This window comes from Onychostoma macrolepis, chromosome 22 (genome assembly GCF_012432095.1).
Source record: "Onychostoma macrolepis isolate SWU-2019 chromosome 22, ASM1243209v1, whole genome shotgun sequence".
NCBI classification, from domain to species: domain Eukaryota; kingdom Metazoa; phylum Chordata; class Actinopteri; order Cypriniformes; family Cyprinidae; genus Onychostoma; species Onychostoma macrolepis.
The window spans coordinates 5,195,548-5,214,976 of NC_081176.1; the positions used below are offsets into that span (position 1 = coordinate 5,195,548).

The following is a 19,429-nucleotide window of genomic DNA, read 5'->3' on the forward strand; positions in this document are numbered from 1 at the left end:
CGGGGCGATTTCTGTGATCGTGGCTCCTAACTGGTGGTACTGAGCCGTACAGTGAAAGAGGTTCACGATCTTGCGACCAAAGATAGCCTGCGATACAGAATGATCATTGCACAGTGTGCTTGCTGTTAAGATCCATGTTTACTGACCAACCATTAAAAATGCGACATGAAATCAATGCGACATGGCGCTAAAACATAAAACTGCTTACCTCAAGCTCTTATCCTTTTCTTTTGCTGCTTTCACTTTTTTTTCAGCACACATAAAAACTACAACTGCTAAAGTGTGATTTATCAAGCTCTTTTTGTTTACCACTAGCGCATGCTGTTGACAGGGGTGTCAAACTCATTTTTACTTAGGGCCACTTCAGCATTATGGCTGCCCTCAAAGGGCCGGATGTAATCAGGACTGTAAAAATGTTACTACTCCTTAACATATTGTTAACTAACTGTCTTTTTATTTCATTATTACTTAAGTAACAAATATTGTATGCATTTGCATAATGTAAAAAAACATAAATCATTTTAATTTATCAGGTTAAGAAATCCACATTACTCCATCCATCAAAATAAATAAAGATAAATATAATCAAACGAGTCAGTACATTAACTTTGTTAAAGACTTTGTCACATTTGAGAGAGGCAGAACTATACCACAAATAATTGTGAGCTGCTAAGAACATGTGTGACAGTAGTGGCTTTTACAAAAATAAATGCTGTACACTAGGGCTGCACGATAAATCGAAGTGAAATCGAAGGCAGAAGCTGCGATTTTAATGCGTATCTTTCAGTGAAGCACGGTTCTGTGATCAGTAGTAAATCTCCATCCGAAGGCCAGAGGGCGCTCTCGCGCAGAAACTCCGAATACATCCCGAAGAAGAAACCCAGGAAATGCCTATAACCTTAGCTGAATAAACAGATAATGTAACTGCTTTCATTGATTCAACGTGACTAATAAACACAAGACTACGACAATATATGAAGTAGAGTTTTGAAATCACATAATGTACAGAGAAAATAATTCAGTGTTAGGGTCTGAATACAAACTCGATCCTTCCATGACAAACTCACAAATTCCAGTCACTATAAATCAGACCTGTATTTATTGACATTTATCACATGAACATATAAAGATAATTTAATTTAAGGCAAGACACTGCAGGTGAATAGGGTAATTTTTTTTACTAATAGTTATCGCCTTACTTACCTAGTTGATTGATTACATTGATAATTGCAAACATTTTTTGTATTACTAGTTTTCTAAAATGTTAGGTTTAAATATGCAAATGAGGCATTATTTAATGAAATATGCACTAATTTGCATACATTTCTAGTACAAAAATCTAAACACTGGATGAAGTCAGTTTCAAAATTCTTGTTTCATTTTTTTGACATATTACAGTCAAAAGTTTTTACAGAGGGAATTTTGGATATCTCATTTTGTCACTCCATAATTCAGAAAATACTTAGAACAGACAGAAAACACTATATTTTGAAAATTTTGGGGGAATTAAAATGTTGTATATAATCAAGCAAATTATATATGAACAAATCCCTCTGTAAAAACCTTCAGGATATAGACAGGAATAAAAATGTGAAGTTTGGTGTCTGTAAGTGCTACTGAAGTGGAGATTTATGGCTCAGTGTAGGAGAAAAAACTCATTTTGTGAAAACGGCCTTTAAAAATATGTATTGTAATTGAAATCTATTGACACAAATAGATAAAGTGCTATAAAAGAAACACTTAACAGTGTCTTTTGGATGTTTTCGTTCTACTAGTCTGAAAAAACACTTTATGAAAAACCAAAAAGCCCAAAATCTCAAAATTGACAGGTGCATGAAAAAACAGTGTTTTTGCCTGCAGTGTCTCCCCTTAATTGTTTTTCAAAATAAAATATCAAAATTAAACCAGCTTTAAATATACAGACCTTGACCAGCATAAATTCAACGAGTGTTACTATATGAAAGCAAGGCATACCCTGAGATAGATAGATAGTAGTTTCTAATGTACTTGTAAAGACATGACACCACACAACAACATAAAAAGTAATATAAAAGAGATACACAGAAGTCACACAGACAGGTTTCTACTATGAATCTTTAGATCATTATGTCCAAAGAAGCCTAAAATGTTAAAGGTCAAGCTTTTAAATCATTCAGGAACAGCTCATTACACCGTTATTTCAGATAATAAACTCACACAACATTTAACGGCAAACAAATTCACAGTTTATAGCGATTTAAGATTTTCCTAAAAACCTGCTTGACTTTAAGGAACTGTTTTACTTGGCTGCGGAAGAAAGCTAAAAGTATTTTAGAGATAACACAAAATGACTCGGATTGCATTCAGTTTTCAGTTACGTTTCTAGCATCATGTTCTATTTAATATTGCATATAAATGTGTGCGGAAATTGTACAGTACAGTAACATTCTCTTGTCAGTCAAACTAATAAAACCACAAATCATTAGTGCTTGAATATTGATCAATATGGACATAAAAAAAACAAAAAACATTATTTTAATAAATGAAATTATTCCTTTTGAAAAGGTCATAGTACCATAAAAAACCAAACAAACAAACAAAAAATCCTTCAAAAGCTGGTTGAGGCTTGGTGCATAGTTTTAGCTGGATTTCATTTCCACCTTCAGTGGAGTTGGACAGACATCTGATCACGGCACCCAAAAGAATGCAAAACATCGCTCTCATATTACAGAGCCATTAACTGAAAAACACACAAAAAACAAGAGAAACAAGAGAAACACATCAGATACGATTAGGAACACTCAGTTAAGGGTCTTTTTGAGATGTTGAAATTCTCAGTCTGAAAATGTGTCCAAAACTAACATTAAATAAGACAACGTTGACAAGACTGGTATCATTTCTCCAAAAAGTCTGCATTTGAGGAAGTTGTGAACAGGGTTTCACACATTTGACAATCTGAGCACCAGTTTGGACAGTAGTGTCACATGTAAATTCCTCAAAAACAGTCAGCAAAAACACAGTTTTATTATGTTGAAAATAATGGAGCAAACAGCATCTTATACCTGATATTGGATTCCCCCTGATGGCAGCGAGCCCAACTAAACATATATTTAAAGGATTTTTTCATCTTCAAAGTCTCTGTTACATAGTAAATCTCAAATGCTCCGCTTAATATATCAGCTGTTTATAATACTTGCCATTTTGCGTTTGACGACAACGAATCACAACAGCAGCTCCAATCACGACCAACAGCAAAACAGCAACAACAATTATGACCATAACATATCGAGACCAATTCTGTGCTGTAATGAGAAAAAGATTTGACATATTGTGACATATTTTGTTTTTTTCAGTTTTATAATACAGCAATATTAAACATTCACTCAATTGTTTTCCCATGTAACTTGTTCTCACAGCACTGGTTATTATTAGCCTACAATTAAATACTTCAAATACTCACGACAGACAGAAATAAAGACTCTCTTGAATATTGTGCGCCGGTTGCCGGTGATATCGAGGTGATAAAGTCCAGCGTGTTTAGTTCTGATGTGCCTGATGGTCAGAGATCCGGTCTGACTGTCCAGCTCCAGTGTGTCGCTGTATCTCCCATCAGCTCCATCCAATGTAGTGAAGTTCTTTGTCCCTCCATCGATTTTTGCTATGATAGAGTCTCCATGCTCAGACCTCCATTCGATCACGTCATCTCTGTGTATTTCAGAAACACCAGATTGTAGCATGACAGAAGTTCCCTCCATCACCGACAGCCTGTTCTCTCCATCTGTCTCCACATTAAAACACAGGAGAACTTTCACAGACAGCAATTAAGCAATTGCAATTAATACATTCCCCAGGAATTGAATCCTAACCAGACACGACTCGACGCCGCAACACATGAAAAAAGGATATGCAGTCTTCTTCATTTTAAAGGGATAGTTCACCCAAAAATGAAAATTATATTTTTAATTACTCACCTTCATGTCGTTCCAAACCTGCAAGACCTTCGTTCATCTTCAGAACACAATTTTTTTTATTTAATATTTTTGATGAAATCCGAGAGCTTTCTGACCTTGCATAGACAGCGATGCAACTGACACGTTCAAGGCCCAGAAAGGTAGTAAGGACATTGTTAAAATAGTCCATGTGTAAAATAGTCGTCATGGTACTCTCGTGAACGTGCAGCGAAGACTGACACGGAAAAGATGAAATTAGTTTTGTTTTCTTTGCACACAAAAAAGTATTCTCATGGCTTCATAAAATTACAGTTGAACCACTGATGTCACATGGACTATTTTAACAATGTTCTGACTACCTTTCTGGGTCTTCAACGTGTCAGTTGTGTTGCTGTCTACGGAGGGTCAGAAAGCTCTCGGATTTCATCAGAAATATCCTAATTTGTGTTCCGAAGTTGAACGAAGGTCTTACGCGTTTGGAACAACATGAGGGTGAGTAATTAATGAAAGATTTTTCATTTTTGGGTGAGCCATCAACATTTCCGTGAAATTTCATATGCTAAAAAGTCCACTGCCTATTAGCCTATCGTCAATCGTAGGCTATACAAACGCAAGAAGCACATTTCACACAGAAGTCAGTTTTGAGCCAAGAAGCTTTCTTGAACATGAACTTAAACGTGAGTCAAATTTGGAATTTGGACAAATTTGGAATCCGTTGCGTGGATTCCATATTGGAAGGAAGTGATTTTGCCAACAAAATTTCAGTGAATGTGACTGTACCCGGAATGTGTTTTTTTCATGGAGCTCCTAATGGGACATATCTTTCAGTGCTTTTGGGAGAGAACGCAAACATTTTGCAAGAGAAAGAAAACAGATTTTTTTTACAGTAGCGACACGCCACAAGCTAAGTAGTACAACGAAGCCGCCAAATTATATTTAAATAATTTTGCATTCTCTCACAAAACAATTGCGTAACTCTCAAATATATCACTGAAATGTAGTTTTTCCTCCCACCACATATTTATTCCAAGTTTCGCAGGTTTAACGCAAAGTTTCTTGGGGAAACGGAAATGGGGATTAGAGGGGGAAAAAATAAACCCACAAACTCAATCAACTTCAAACACTGTGTGACTGTGTAAAATGCCATTCAAATATACTTTGACCTGAATATGCCAAGCCTTCTGTTATGATCATGTTTTTAATTTCCGAAATGAAATGATATATAACTATTTCACGAGTTCACCCTTACATATAATCTGACTGAGCAAATAATAAGCATATTTGGCATGCTGTCCTGAGGGAGGGCTCCGAGCTGAGGAGTTGGGGTGGAGGAGGGATGCCGGAAAACTGTCGTTGGACAGAGGTGAGTTGGCTGTACATATATATATATATATATATATATATATATACAGTACATTGTGACGTCTCAGTGAGTCAATCTGTGTCTATTCTCGAGTTACAGGGGATTGGCTGATGAGGTGTTGCACCTGGATTAAATCAACAGGCTTCAAAAAGGGACTCGTGGGAACAATGGTGGGCGGATTAATTGTTTGTTGGCATTTACGCATGAGTCTCCAGAGAACTCACGGGATATGGAGGTTACGGGAGATCGCCATCGCACCGGAGGAGTTCCTGTTTTGATTAATTTCTCCCTAGATTGGACATTTGGGTTTTGAGTTTTGCTATTGGTGTTTGTTTGGACTGTTGTTATTGGTACTACTTACAAACACTTGCCGACATACTGACTATCACTTACACTGATTACATAACATGTTTTCTTTTCTTTATAAATACATTTGTTTTGTTAAGCAGTGGTTGTGTGCTGCATCTCCTTGATTGTTATTTTTTGCGATTTTAGGAAAACAATCATAACAATATATTCACACGTGTCGTGCTAGTTACGATGATTAGCTAGAAGAGTTCCAAGAGTGCCGAATTGGTTGATTATCTGTTCGTGCTCCTCCCGAACCTTGTTAATTTTAACCGATTTTGTTACTGATCCTTAATGCATTTCACTACTGAAGCGACTCACCGATAGAAGTCACATTGAATGTCTTGTGCGTTGTGTATCTGCTGCTGCTCTTGCTGATGTTTATTTCATAAAGTCCAGAGACGTAGGGTCTGACGTTAGTAATGATGAGCGATCCAGTCTGATTGTTCAGATGCAGTCTGTATCTGAATCTCCCATCAAGAACATCATATGTAGAGAAGATTCCAGCTGTCTGTTTTATTTCAGCTATGAGCATGCCTTTAAACTTCCAGGTTATCTGATCTGCTCTCTGTATTTTAGATAGACCTGAGGGTAGAACGACAGAGTCTCTCTCCATCACCGTCATGACCTTCACTCCATCCGACGCCACACCTGAACAGAAATGTTTCTGACAGTCAGCAAACACTTTCACCTTGAGTCTGAAACGCCACCTAAATATCTGACGCACTCACCGCTGATATTGAAGGTCTTTTCTGATGACCCTCTGGCACTGTAGATGTCAAGTTTATACAGTCCAATGTTTTCAGTTCTGATGTTTCTGATCTTGAGATCTCCGGTCTGATTGTCCAGCTGCAGTTTGTGTCTGAATTCCTCAGTAACATTAGCCTGTACTCTCTTATTGGAGTCACTGTCGACTATGGCAATGCGATGTCCTCTAAACCTCCACTCAATCACGCCACTTTGTATTTGAGTAACTTCCGTCTGTAGAGTGACAGCATCTCCCAAAATCACAGATACTGACACCACAACATCTGTCTCAATGCCAGACACCACTGCAAAACACAGAAGCAGCCATTTACAATAAAATCCACATGCAATATGAAAGCAGAAATTAGGGTTGTTCCGATTCCGATACTAGTATCGGAAATTCCACCGATACCACAAAAAATTCTGGCATCGGTATCGGCGAGTACTTAAACCCATGTACCGATCCGATACCATTTTCTTAAACAAGACCTATAGTTATGCGCGCTAGCTTTGCTTAACGCTGCAAAACGGAAATAAATTCTTCGAAGAAGCGAAGAAGTACAAACGTGCAAGCACATTGCCAGTAAATCACTTGCATATGTGACTAAATCTTCACCCTGAGCGACTAAATGATGTCTAATATTAGCCACTGGCTGATAAATAATCAGATTTTACTCGCCAGTATGTGAGTTGGAGGCTATGTATAAGTTTAGCGCAGATATATTGTCACTCGCCGAGTTTCTCTCTCCGTCAAGCGATCTATTTTTCAGATCATCTGAATGAATGCGCAGCGCACCTGTATTTGACGCACCATAAGCTCTAGTGTGAAGTGCACGACTCGCCGTCGCTTTGCTTTTTTTCTCACACCCAGAGAGAGAGAGAGAGTCTTTTACATGTAGCGCGTCAATTCCGAATGGTATGTAAACGATATTCTTTGTTGTATTTTTCTGTCAAAATAACGGAGTTCCTTTGGAATTCTTCAGTTTAACTGCCGGGTTCTCTGGTAGTAGGCGGAGCTAATGCGCAAATGACAATCTCATTGGCTGGCGCTCACCTATTATCGTCCCTGTTTTGATTTCAGCAAATCAGTTCGAGCAAACTCAGACAACGTGATTTAATATTCATGAACCCAGCAGCTCATTAATCCTTAGTGCGTTTATATTGTTCTTAGAATTCATAGTATGATTATTATTATCTTATCAGTATTATTGATAGTTTTTCCCCATTTTACAGAAACAGACTAAGAAGACTAGAAGAATAATATGCATTCATACATGGTTACCAAGTTTTAATTCGAATTGCTAAAGTTCTATCAATAAATAATACTTGATTATCATAATATAATTATAATGCTTGACTGACTGATGTTAAGAGTGTACTTTTTTCCAAACATTATATATTATATTTTTTGTTTACTCGCCAGACTATCTATATCTATCTATCTATGGTGAAGCGCACCATAAAATAATTGTATCAATTCATACAGGGCTAGTAAGTAGTACATACAGCTGTATAACCAGATACACAGTATCGGATCAGTACTCGGTATCGGCCGATACCCTGAGCCTAGGTATCGGAATCGGTATCGGGAAGGGAAAAAGGGTATCGGAACATCTCTAGCAGAAATGAAGCCTACCCATAACCTGAACCACAGTGTCAAACTCAGTTCTTGGGAGGGCCACAGCCCTGGAAAGTTCAGTCCCAACACACATACCATGTAGATTTCAAATAACCCTAAATGACTTGATTAGCTGGATCAGATGGGTTTAACTAGGGTTGAATCTAAACTGTGCTGGGCTGAGTTTGACACCCCTGACCTAAACCATATAGACCACATATTTACTCCACAGTCATTCCTGAGAAGTGGGACAAAACAGGGTACAAAACTGAAAAAATAAAACCTTGTACTCACGACAAATTAAACTACATTTATGCATCTTATATGTAGTAAGCTACTGAGCTATGCTTTGATGCCACCTCCCAACTTTTCTCTTTTTTTAACAAAATGTGCTTTTTTACCTTGGACTGTGTAATATAATTTCAACTTTATCTTTAACAGCAATCAAGAAGTTTTTAACATTTCAAAACACATTCTCATGTTAGCAGACAGATTACACTTTCACATGTGACCAACAATTCCACAACAAATATGAAATATTATCAAAATATGTAACTGACGGAGATGACACATCTGACGGTGGTGACGAAAACCTGAATTTGTAGTCATTTTAACTATCAAATACATTGAATTAGTCAATTACTGTATTAAAACTAACACAACAAACAGACAGTATGTTATTGTTTATAAAGCTTTTATTCAAGAGTCACATTTAAGTATTTCGATATATTACTGGAACACAAAATCTTATGGTGGTGACATCTGGCGGTGTTGACAAATTTGGCATTTCTTTCATAAAACAAATGGAGTTTGTGTAGTAGCCATTTAGTTGTTTTTTTTGTTTTTCTGTTGATGCTAGATGCTAATGGAATCTGCTTCAGGAAAATAAAATGATCTAAATATTTCAAATAATTTCCTCAGAAATTGGAAGATGGTGTTGGTTGTGACACAGGAAATATTAACATTAGGATTTAAAATATTCTAAAACTATAAAATTTAGCAGAGCCTGTCTGACAGTGATGTACTCTGCAGAGGAGGAATGTGGCGAGGAGTCCTTTACAGTGACAGCTGCCCCTGATATTCCCTGATTTTATTACATTTTAATGAATGTTGACAAAAAGTGAGGAAACAACTTTAAAATCTTATGAAACATGCATGTGTCATTAAAAACAACCTTGTTTTGATAGGAGTTGCTTTTGATAAAATAAACAATTTTTCATCATTCAAAAAAAAAAAAAACATTTTTGGCATGTACCTCAATTTCAAGTGTCATAGCATAGGGTCTGAATACTTATGATATTTCATGTTCTTTTTAAGAAATTGGCAAAGATATCACATAAGCTAGGTTTATGAAATGTAGATTATGTGGGGGGAAGACATGTAATATTATTCAACATAACAAAAGGTGTTGGAACATTTAAGATTTTGTCAGATATTAAAAAAATATGAAAAATAACAATAATAGGCTAAAATTAGGGGCTAAAATCCCGGAAGCCACCAAACTTCCTAAAAACACGTAAATCGAACCGAAAAGCTTTGAATCGTTTCAAATAATAAGAACAATTAAATAAATACAACTACTTACCGTTTACCAATAATGGGAACAGAAAGATTAAACCAAGGTCCTTCATACTGAGTTTAGCGATGACAGAAGATCCAGCATGAATCGAGCAGAGCCACTTAATTCACAAAGAGGCTTGAGTTGTCAGAAACCACGTGATGGAAGCGATATTTGATATTTGATATGATTGATTTTGGATTGGTGTTGGTGTTTAGTGAGGGGAAGAACACGCTTGAGGAGGTGATAAAGCAAAAGTTAATATACAGTAGATGACATCTAAGTGAAAAAGTTTCCTTCGTTTAGAAATGTTTTTTTGATACTGTATGCATATTGTCCAAGTTTATGGCTGTTGTAAATGTTAACAGCCTGCAGGAGGCGCTGTTGTCGCATCCACAACTTGGATGTAATCAAACGAGTCGTTTTCTTTTTTAATAATGTTTAGTATACTTCATGTGGCGTCATGTAGCAATTTCTCAAAACAATAACAAATAAAAATAAATAAATAAAAATCATACCAAAAACGCTAAACAATAAATAATACATTTCATAGCGATATTCATGTCATTACAGTTAAATTTTAGTTCAACTTAGTGCTGAACAGGTCTGAAGTCACTGATTATATGAAGGAAAATGTCCAAATATTTATATTCCGAATGCAGTTTCAGCAAAATTGGTAAAGACACTTGTTAATTCAGCCTACATTAAGTCAATACAAGTTTGAGAAATTTGATGTTGTCAACTCAAACAACACTTTAACTTTGATGCAAATAAATGTCAAAAATGCTTACGCTTTAGCTGTTAAGATTGTTATTGCACATTTTATGCCACATATAGCCTATTTGTGTCTTAAACAATTTGCCATTTAATAAAAAAATTAAATAAAATAAACATGAAAATATATGAATACTAAGGAATTTCTCCTGTTGTTTTAAAATGCCAAGTTTTTATTAAATGCCACATACATAAACACAAATCACAATGAATAAATAAAAAACACAGTTTTACACAATTTTTGAACATTCCATAAGTAAACAAAATGAATATAAAATACACCCTAGCCAAAGGAATATATAAAAACAAGAACAAAACGCTAATTATATGGATTTACATTTAATTATCATGAACAGTCATCTTATATTGCATTAGCAAGTCACACGCCTCTCATTTACACCTTTCCTGGATGTGATAATGTCATAAACTACAACAGCAACAGTAGCCACGCCCACCACAACAGAGACAGCCAATCGAGCGACAGCTTCAGAAGCATTACAACAGAAGGCACAATCTGAGAAAACAAAAGAACAACATTTGCGAAAGATGAACAGCAAATCAAGCACTAAACTGTTGCCATGCATAGCCTTTGTTAGCACAAGACGTTAACATACCTGAACATGGCCGACAGAGATCAGTGATGTTGACATATTTAGTCTGGTTGCTGATGGGATTGTTGAGCACACAGCTGTATGAATCATCCAGACACTCCAGATGTAAAGACAGACTGTTGTTGAGATCAGACACACCGATGCTGGACAATAAACTGTTTCCTTTGTACCAGGAGAGAGTCACATGACCCACATTCACCACTGAACACACCAATGAACAATGTGATGAAGAATTTTGTAGGGAGTCACTTATAATGACAGGAACGGGCAGACGAGCTGAAAACATGAGAGAATAAACAGCAAGTGTCAATTATATGTAAAATGGTATTAAATAAACAAAGCAAACTGTAAACCTCTACTCACCATAGACAGTAACATTAAATCTATATATAATCTTTGTCTTGCTGCTGATGGTTACTTGATAAACTCCAGCATGTTCAGTTGTGATGTTCATGATGGTCAGAGATCCAGTCAGGTGATTCAGCTTCAGTCTGTCTCTGAATCTCTTATCTGGACCATCATCTATTATTGAGATATCGTTGGTCGCTTGATTGATTTTCGCAATAAGAGGCCCATTCGTTTTAAAGTTCCACATGATCAGATTGTCAGATTGTTTATCGGTAAGAGCAGGGTTTAGAGTGACTGGATCTCCCTCCGTCACTGACACTGACTTCACTGCATCTGAATCACCAAACACACCTGGAGAACAAGTTTTGGTTTAAAATTTATGTAGGCTATTCAAGCAGAAAAGAGTTCCACACAGATAACATTGTATAATATCTAAAAAGTAAGCAAAACCCCTAAAGTTTTACTCGCTGTTAGACGACAGACCTGAATCTATGACAAGGATGCATTCAATTAATTTATACAGAACATTCCGATTTTAAATAAATGCTGTTCTTTTGAACTTTATATTAATCAAACAATGTATGTCTTTCAGAAACTAATGCTTTAGTGAGAAGAGAAAATTAAAAAATCGTACCAATCTCATAACGTCTCACTTGGATTTAAAAAGCACTTTTCATCTAAGCATATAGGACATCAGACATCTGTCTGATTTTAGTTGAGCATAATTCATTTGTCCTAAATAATTAATCTGCTACCGTAAAGCATAAAACGTGCAACTTACCAACCAGACGGCAACAGCACAAAAAGAACAAAACTAATCTGTCGAACATTTTCTTCAACAGTTCAGTGCTATGAAATAATATCCTTCAAGGTGCTCAAGCTGAAAGCCTGTGGTTTACAGTCAGTGAAAAAACCCTGGTATCCTCCACTGTGTCTTCTCTCTCCTCCCTCCACAGATTCAACAGCTAAGCATGCAAAATGACTGACATGACAGAAAACAACAACAACAACAACAAAAAGCTGAAATGATTTCATTTACAGGTCATGGTGAATTCAAAGAAGCTGCTTTTACTGGTCAAAGCACACACATTTACGGTTCGTCAGACGGTTTAATGTGGCTCACAGGTGGCTTAAGTGCATTTACACCAACCTTAATCTAGCTACACAATGCAACTTGTGCTCAAACATTTATTATTGATGCTTGTGAGCCTACATAATACAGGAAGGCAGCTGACTGCCATGATAACAATGAGATTTATTTTACACTGATCCACGTTCATTCTGTTTATTTATTCTATAAAAAAAATAAATAAAAAAAGTAGCGGATAAATCTGCGGTTTAACTCATTTTAACGTGATAATGAAGCTGTGAAGAACAAGTGGGAGACTCTAAGTGGGAAGTTCAAATGTGCTTTTGCTGTTTGGGAGTCAAAATGAAACCTGCTATTTGACGTCCAATCTGGAAAACAATGTGGTTTGGTGTTGTAATTGTGATTCTGCTGGTCAAGCAGATTGTGCATGTGTGGGTATGTGTTTGTGGACGACTGTAGGTGTGATAATTGCGTCTGGGCTTTTTTTCTCCTTTCCTGCTGATATGAAGCTCACAAAACAGTTTTACTGATAATGAACCATGAACGCTAATGTTTGACATTCAAAAGCATATTTCTTTGTGAAATATTAAAATACCATATGCTATGCATTAAGATTGAACTTGTTGTCCATGATTTTGACCTTGCAGATAAGCAGTGTGATATTTCAGTAGAACTTAGCAAAGGACATTTCTAAGAAGCTTGTTATCACACCTAGATCCCACATCCTGAAGAGAACAACGCATGTTGTGTGTGAATGTCAGACAACAGTGAATGTCAGAAAGATTAAAAGAAGTCGTTTTAAAAACATCTGATGACTTGCTGCAAGTTGCTACTAATAATATTCTGTCGTCAAGCGAACATGGCGACACCCACAGAGATGTACAGAGCTGGTAATAAATATTCACTTAATTGAGCATTGGTTCCTGTATTTCATGTATTTAGGGAACATTTCAGAGTCAAACTGAGTAAATTACTCGTACATGATTGTGTCATTCCTCTGATATTCAACTTTGCCATGTTTTTCCTCTTACGTCACATTCAAGCCCATAATTTGTTACGTGATTTGAAAAGAACACACAGAATAACATTTTGCCTCAAAGATTACTTCAGTATATTGGTGATAATTTCATTAGCATGCAGATGCATTTGCTTCTAACTCACATTGAGTTCTGTATTATTAAAGCCGCAGTAATGTAATGACGCAAACAGCAGCATGCTTGTATTTCCCACGTTTTGAACACTGGCTGGTTATGTACATGCTCAGAAACTGATTTGGATAATTTTTCACCAAAAAAAAAAAAAAAAAAAAGTTGCGCACTGCTGTTTTAAGTATTTCCAGGTGTAGTATCACCACCTCAGTAAATGTAAAGTAAAAGTTGAACTAGGAAAAGAGTTATGTGACTCAATATTTTAATCATTTGAATATTATTATATAAATAGCACATAAATATAAAAATACAAAGATATGCAAACCGTATATTTTCTATGCACTCTGACAACCATATTTAGACCAGTGGCGTATAGGGAGAATTGTATTTTTAGGTGGTACTGGGCAAAAGTTAGCAGGCACTAGTAACTAACGGACTCAATATTCAGGTCATTTCAATCTTATTTTCTTTGATCCTGTTGAGAAATAAACTGTAGACCAGTGGTTCCCAAACCTGTCCTGGAGGCCTCCCTGCCCTGCACCTTTTTTTTTTGTATGTCTCCCTTATCTATCACATGATTCCACTCATCAGCTCGCTGGTGCAAGAACTAAATTGGGTGTGTCTTTATTAGGGAGACATACAAAATGTGCAAGCCAGGGGGTCCTCGAGGACAGGTTTGGGAACCACTGCCGTAGACTACAGTGGAAGACAATCATAGTAAAACTACAAAATTATGCATTGCTGCTGTTTTTCTAATGTTTTCTAACACACAACTGCAAATTACAGGCTAACTAAATAGTTGAACACACAGACTCACAGGCGTGACATGCCTGAGTGTTACAATCTCTAACTCTTACCATTTACCTCCGGACTCCATTTCCTATAATCCTTTGCATGGACTCATCAATACTCATTGTCTGCAGCTGTGGCTCATTTCCACTGCCTGCTCACCTTATATAAGCCTGGTTTAGGTTGTCATTCTTTGTGAAGTCTTGTTAGTTGTTATGCTGCATTTCTGAGTGTTCTCCCTGGATTATTGTCGCTTGCCTGTTGTTTGGATTTACCCTTTGTCTGAATTTCCTGCCTTGTCTAATGAATGGATTGCCTGTGTTTCAGATCTCTGGTTTGTCCCAATAAAGCTGCATTTGGACCTCCAACCTGCCAAGTCTCAGAGCAGTACGCATTTACATTACATTTTACATTTATGCATTTAGCAGACGCTTTTATCCAATTCAGGCTATACTTTGTTTTTGTTTTGTTTGTTTTTTTAATCAGTATGTGTGTTCCCTGGGAATTGAACTGGCGCTGCTAACGCAATGCTCTACCACTGAGCCACAGGAACAGTCGCAAATAGTACGCTGAGACCGCCTGGATTACACCCAATTGTCTAACATGGCTGTCAATCAACTCATCAAGAATTAGACAAAGGTCATTGTACTTGAAGAATAAAATAAATGTATTTACACAAATTTATCAATTGTGTCACCATTTGTTTATATATTTTGTGCATACCTTGCATGTATTTCTGGATTACAGTGTGCATTTCTGGATCTGTGTTTTGTTTCTGACAGTGTGGTAGGTTATAATACTTTTCCAGTCTTTATGTGTCTCATTAGTGTAATCTTTTTTCAGTGGCGAGCGGTGACTTTTTTTTTTTTTAACAGGGTATTAGGATTAAGGACACCCTATTATAAAAATAATAATATCTTTAAAATATTGCCAAGTAACATTGCAAACAACAATAAAATCACAGAAGGACTTTAACTGTAAGCGACACAAGTATACGGAAAACAAAGTTATTGTTTCCTATTTTTTCCTGTTGTTTGTTATTTCAAATTTTATATACATTTTTATATAAAGGTGCAGACAATTTTATATACTTTTTCCATATCAAAATGTTCTGTTATCAGCTCTATCACAGTTCATCCTAGATAATTTACCTTAAGCAGTCTACTTTTGTGATCTGTTCTGTGAAGAGTAGTATGTGCACCAATAGAGAAATCACACCAACAACTGCAGCCACGAGCAGCAGAACAGAAGCAACATGCACTGTATTCCTGCTGAAGACTGACCTGAACCTGTAATGATAAACACAGACATTATAACTGCAGAGCAAATGATAGCTTTGACTGATATGTGCACCTTATGATATTGATTCAACTGATAAATGGCGCCATCTGGTGGGTTTGGAAGTTAAAACAGCATCACAACACTGCATGTTTTTTTAAACAGCTTATGATTGTTGTGACACTGACACATAATGCTAAAGTTGTAACATTGACACGCATGTGAAGGCGATAAAGATAATATTAAATTCACATACCCTATAATGTGTACAAAATAAAATTCTAACTTTGAGTTGATTTTTAAAAAAGTTGTTTTCTTAAACTGCTCAAAGGGATGTGATCTGAATGATTAAATGATACTCGCCATTGACAGTAACACTGAACTTATATGATTGTGATGGTCAGAGATCCAGCTTCAATATGTCTCTGAATCTCCCATCAGTAAACAGTTGAGAGAAAAACAGATGCGTGCCTGTATATTAGATGCATTCAGGTTTTAAAGTGACATCAGGGAAAAAATACTATTCAAGTCAATAGGGACCAGCAACTGTTTGGTTACCCACGTTCATCAAAATAACTTTTATGTTCAACAGAATAGAAAAACTCATTTAGGTTTAAAACAATTTGTGATGACAGGTTTTCCATTTTCATTTAGTTTGTGAGTGTGTTTAAGAGGTCAGTAGTGAGGTGCATGTGTTTGAAGAGCTTTTAAAATGATTCGTTTTTATCTAATGCACAGTTATTTCTGATTACAAACTCTAAAAGCATGACAGAATGAATCAAGTGAAACAAATGAAATGAGTGAATCTGATCTGTTTTAATGGCTTCTATCACTTTGACATAGATCTTTCAAGGTTTTTTTTTTTTTTTTTACACTCTTAAGAAAATAGCATTGAAAAATATTTCATAGGTTAATGCAAAGTTTTACAAACATGATGACATTTCTACATCGTATTGCTCTATAAGAACCTCACACACAGTGTGCAGTAGGCAGTTGAGGGGCTCTTTGAAGAGAAAACTCCGGAAACAGCTCTGATAAACATAAGAAAGAAAGATTGCTTTAAAATCTGAGAAAGACAAGAAAAGGAAGGAAATGAAACAGATAATGTTAAGTAGTGAACCTTGAACACCCCTTGATATTCCTCGCATTAACATGCATAAACTTGGCAGTAAAAAGGCAGAATGTTAGACTTATGACAGTTCTTACAACAAAGTACAAAGAAAAACATTCACTTTTGTAATTTAGTGGAATTAGCAAACATCTGAAATAAACAATAAATAACAAATGTCACTGTTTCAGCACAAAAAAAAAAAAAAAAAAATGTTGCTAAAATTTGATTAAAACACATTTCAGATATATAGCTTGCACAGCAGCCAGTAATAGTGGGATATAAAATAAAACAATATATCACATAAACACATATTTGGGTTATTTATTTATTTGGATACTTATATCCAAATCTTTCAGTGCAGTTATACAAGTTCAGTTTCTGAGATTCAGAGTTCATCAAGGACACAATGGTGATATTTCATGGATCTTACTTTAACCACAAACGTAAGTTAATCAGGCAACTTTAAACAAACATTCTAGTAACATTACTGGAAGAACATTGAGAGATCCTTGTCAGAATGTTAAGTTCTGAGAATGTTCCCTGTTAGCTGGGGTAGTGTTAAGACGGCAATTTTAAATTGTACAAATGTAACATTATCAGTCTTTTTACAGTCTCAATAGAACAGATTCATACAGTTGCCTTCAAATGGTAATTTGCACATAGTCACATATATAGAACACTTGTGTCTTGCAATATGATATTTCTTGGTCAAAAGGCCCATCTTGAAAACATTTATGCTCACAGTTTACATAAATGAATGTAAACAAAATTTTGATACATCAAAATCATGCACCTAAATAATCCATAAGTAGCCTAACTGGAGTGATGGCTCGATTGGATTGTAAAACCTTCATGTAAACACATCAATCAATCAGAATGAAAGAAATCCAATGAAAAGGTAAAAAACTATTTTCTCTCACAATTTTTTGTCCTCCTTTTTTCAGATTAAAAAATAGCAAGCACACATCTAAAGTCTTGTGATGCATGTTTACATGAGCTTTATGTCATACAATCACACATTGTATATTTTATGTCTTATGAACTGGTCAGTGGAGGAGACTGAACATTTACTAAATATTTACTAAAAAGCTTTCGACATATGTCTGATTTAATCAAGGAATAAATACGTTTAATTTAATATATTTACATTTTTGTAAATAAATTTAACATTTTAAAATTTTTATTTAATAATTTATATAGTGCTTTTCCAGAGCTAAAGGCACTTTACAAATCAAACATGAACACAAAAACAGAAAAATACAAGAAACTTTACAGACAATCAGGGTAGCGAAATCAAATGCATTGGCCTGATCCGGAGTAAGAAATACAGTTATCTGACCAAAAGTCGATGTAGAGTAAAAATCCAACAACCAAAGTAGTCCCCCACAGAGCAGCACACCAAGCAAAACGAGTCAAACTGCACCTCAAACACCACAGAGTGCAAACACCAGAGGTCTTTGCACGAAGCTGGTTTCAGTTTTTACCCAGGTAAATTCACATTTAGTTTGAGCAAACTGAAGAATGTGGGTTATGTTTGAGTGGGTTTTGTCGCCATGGTGACTTGCGCTACACAGCAGGGCTGGACTGGGACAAAAAATCGGCCCTGGCATTTTTTGGTCCTGGTGGCCCACCACTATATATATATATATATATATAATGTGATATACACTACCATTCAAAAGTTTTTGAACAGTAAGATTTTTCATTATTTTTTTTGAAAGAAGTCTCTTCTGCTAACCAAGTCTGAATACAGTAATATTGTGAAATATTTTTACTATTTAAAAACTGTTTTCTATTTTAATATATTTTAAAATGTAATTTATTCCTGTGATCAAAGCGGTATTTTCAGCATCATTACTACAGTCTTCAGTGTCACATGATTCTTCAGAAATCATTCTAATATTCTGATTTGCTGCTCAAAATACATTTATTATTATGTTGAAAACAGCTGAGTATAATGTTTTTTCAGGTTTCTTTGATGAATAGAAAGAAGAACAGCATTGATCTGAAATAGAAATCTTTTGTCTTTATCCTCATTTTTGATCAATTTAAAGCATCCTTGCTAAATAAAAGTATTAATTTCCATAATTTCTTTCCCAAAAAACAAAACAAAAATTATACTGACTCCAATCTTTTGAATGGTGTATTGTATAATGTTACAAAAGCTTTTTTATTTCAGATAAATGCTGATCTTTGGATCTTTCTATTCATCAAAGAATCCATTAATAATAATAAATATTTCTTGAGCAGCAATTCAGCATATTAGAATGATTTCTGAAGGATCATGTGACACTGAAGACTGGAGTAATGATGCTGAAAATACATCTTTGATCACAGCGATAAATTACGTTTTAAAATATATTCAAATAGAAAGCAGTTATTTTAAATAGTAAAAATATTTCACAATATTACTGCTTTTGCTGTATTTTGGATAAAATAAATGCAGGCTTGGTGAGCAGAAGAGAATTCTTTAAAAAACATTCAAAATCTTACTGTTCAATAACTTTTGACTGCTAGTGTAGATATGTATCATTGCATCTAGTTGTTCTGGATAATAAAAAAACTTCAGGTCTGACAATATCCTGTCTTTTCGAATTTAAATCTAGATTTATTCGCATTAGCACAATTGACATGACTTGGCCAAAAAAAATCGCGGTGGACGAATTTACGTTTAATTAAGAAGTGTTTGCGCATTCTGCACTAATGGCGCGCGCACA

General features: G+C 35.5%; 2 protein-coding genes across 3 annotated transcripts; both read right to left on the reverse strand.

Moving 5' to 3' along the window:
• Window positions 1-1,080: 1,080 nt before the first annotated feature.
• Window positions 1,081-9,899, reverse strand: LOC131530624 (uncharacterized). Of its 2 annotated transcripts, XM_058760990.1 has the most exons (6): window positions 9,591-9,899; window positions 6,372-6,692; window positions 5,962-6,291; window positions 3,440-3,757; window positions 3,177-3,281; window positions 1,081-2,719 (listed from the first exon to the last, which is right to left on the reverse strand). In XM_058760990.1, the coding sequence occupies exons 1-6, from the start codon at window positions 9,634-9,636 to the stop codon at window positions 2,700-2,702; spliced, it is 1,140 nt and encodes a 379-aa protein (XP_058616973.1). In that variant the 5' UTR covers window positions 9,637-9,899; the 3' UTR covers window positions 1,081-2,699. The 2 variants fall into 2 exon arrangements, with proteins under 2 accessions (XP_058616973.1, XP_058616972.1); XM_058760989.1 differs by having other exon boundaries at window positions 1,081-3,281.
• Window positions 9,900-10,508: 609 nt separating this feature from the next.
• On the reverse strand, window positions 10,509-12,178 carry LOC131531386 (SLAM family member 9-like). Its single transcript, XM_058762100.1, has 4 exons — window positions 12,078-12,178; window positions 11,312-11,647; window positions 10,952-11,224; window positions 10,509-10,851 (listed from the first exon to the last, which is right to left on the reverse strand). The coding sequence occupies exons 1-4, from the start codon at window positions 12,124-12,126 to the stop codon at window positions 10,709-10,711; spliced, it is 801 nt and encodes a 266-aa protein (XP_058618083.1). The 5' UTR covers window positions 12,127-12,178; the 3' UTR covers window positions 10,509-10,708.
• Window positions 12,179-19,429: the final 7,251 nt, after the last annotated feature.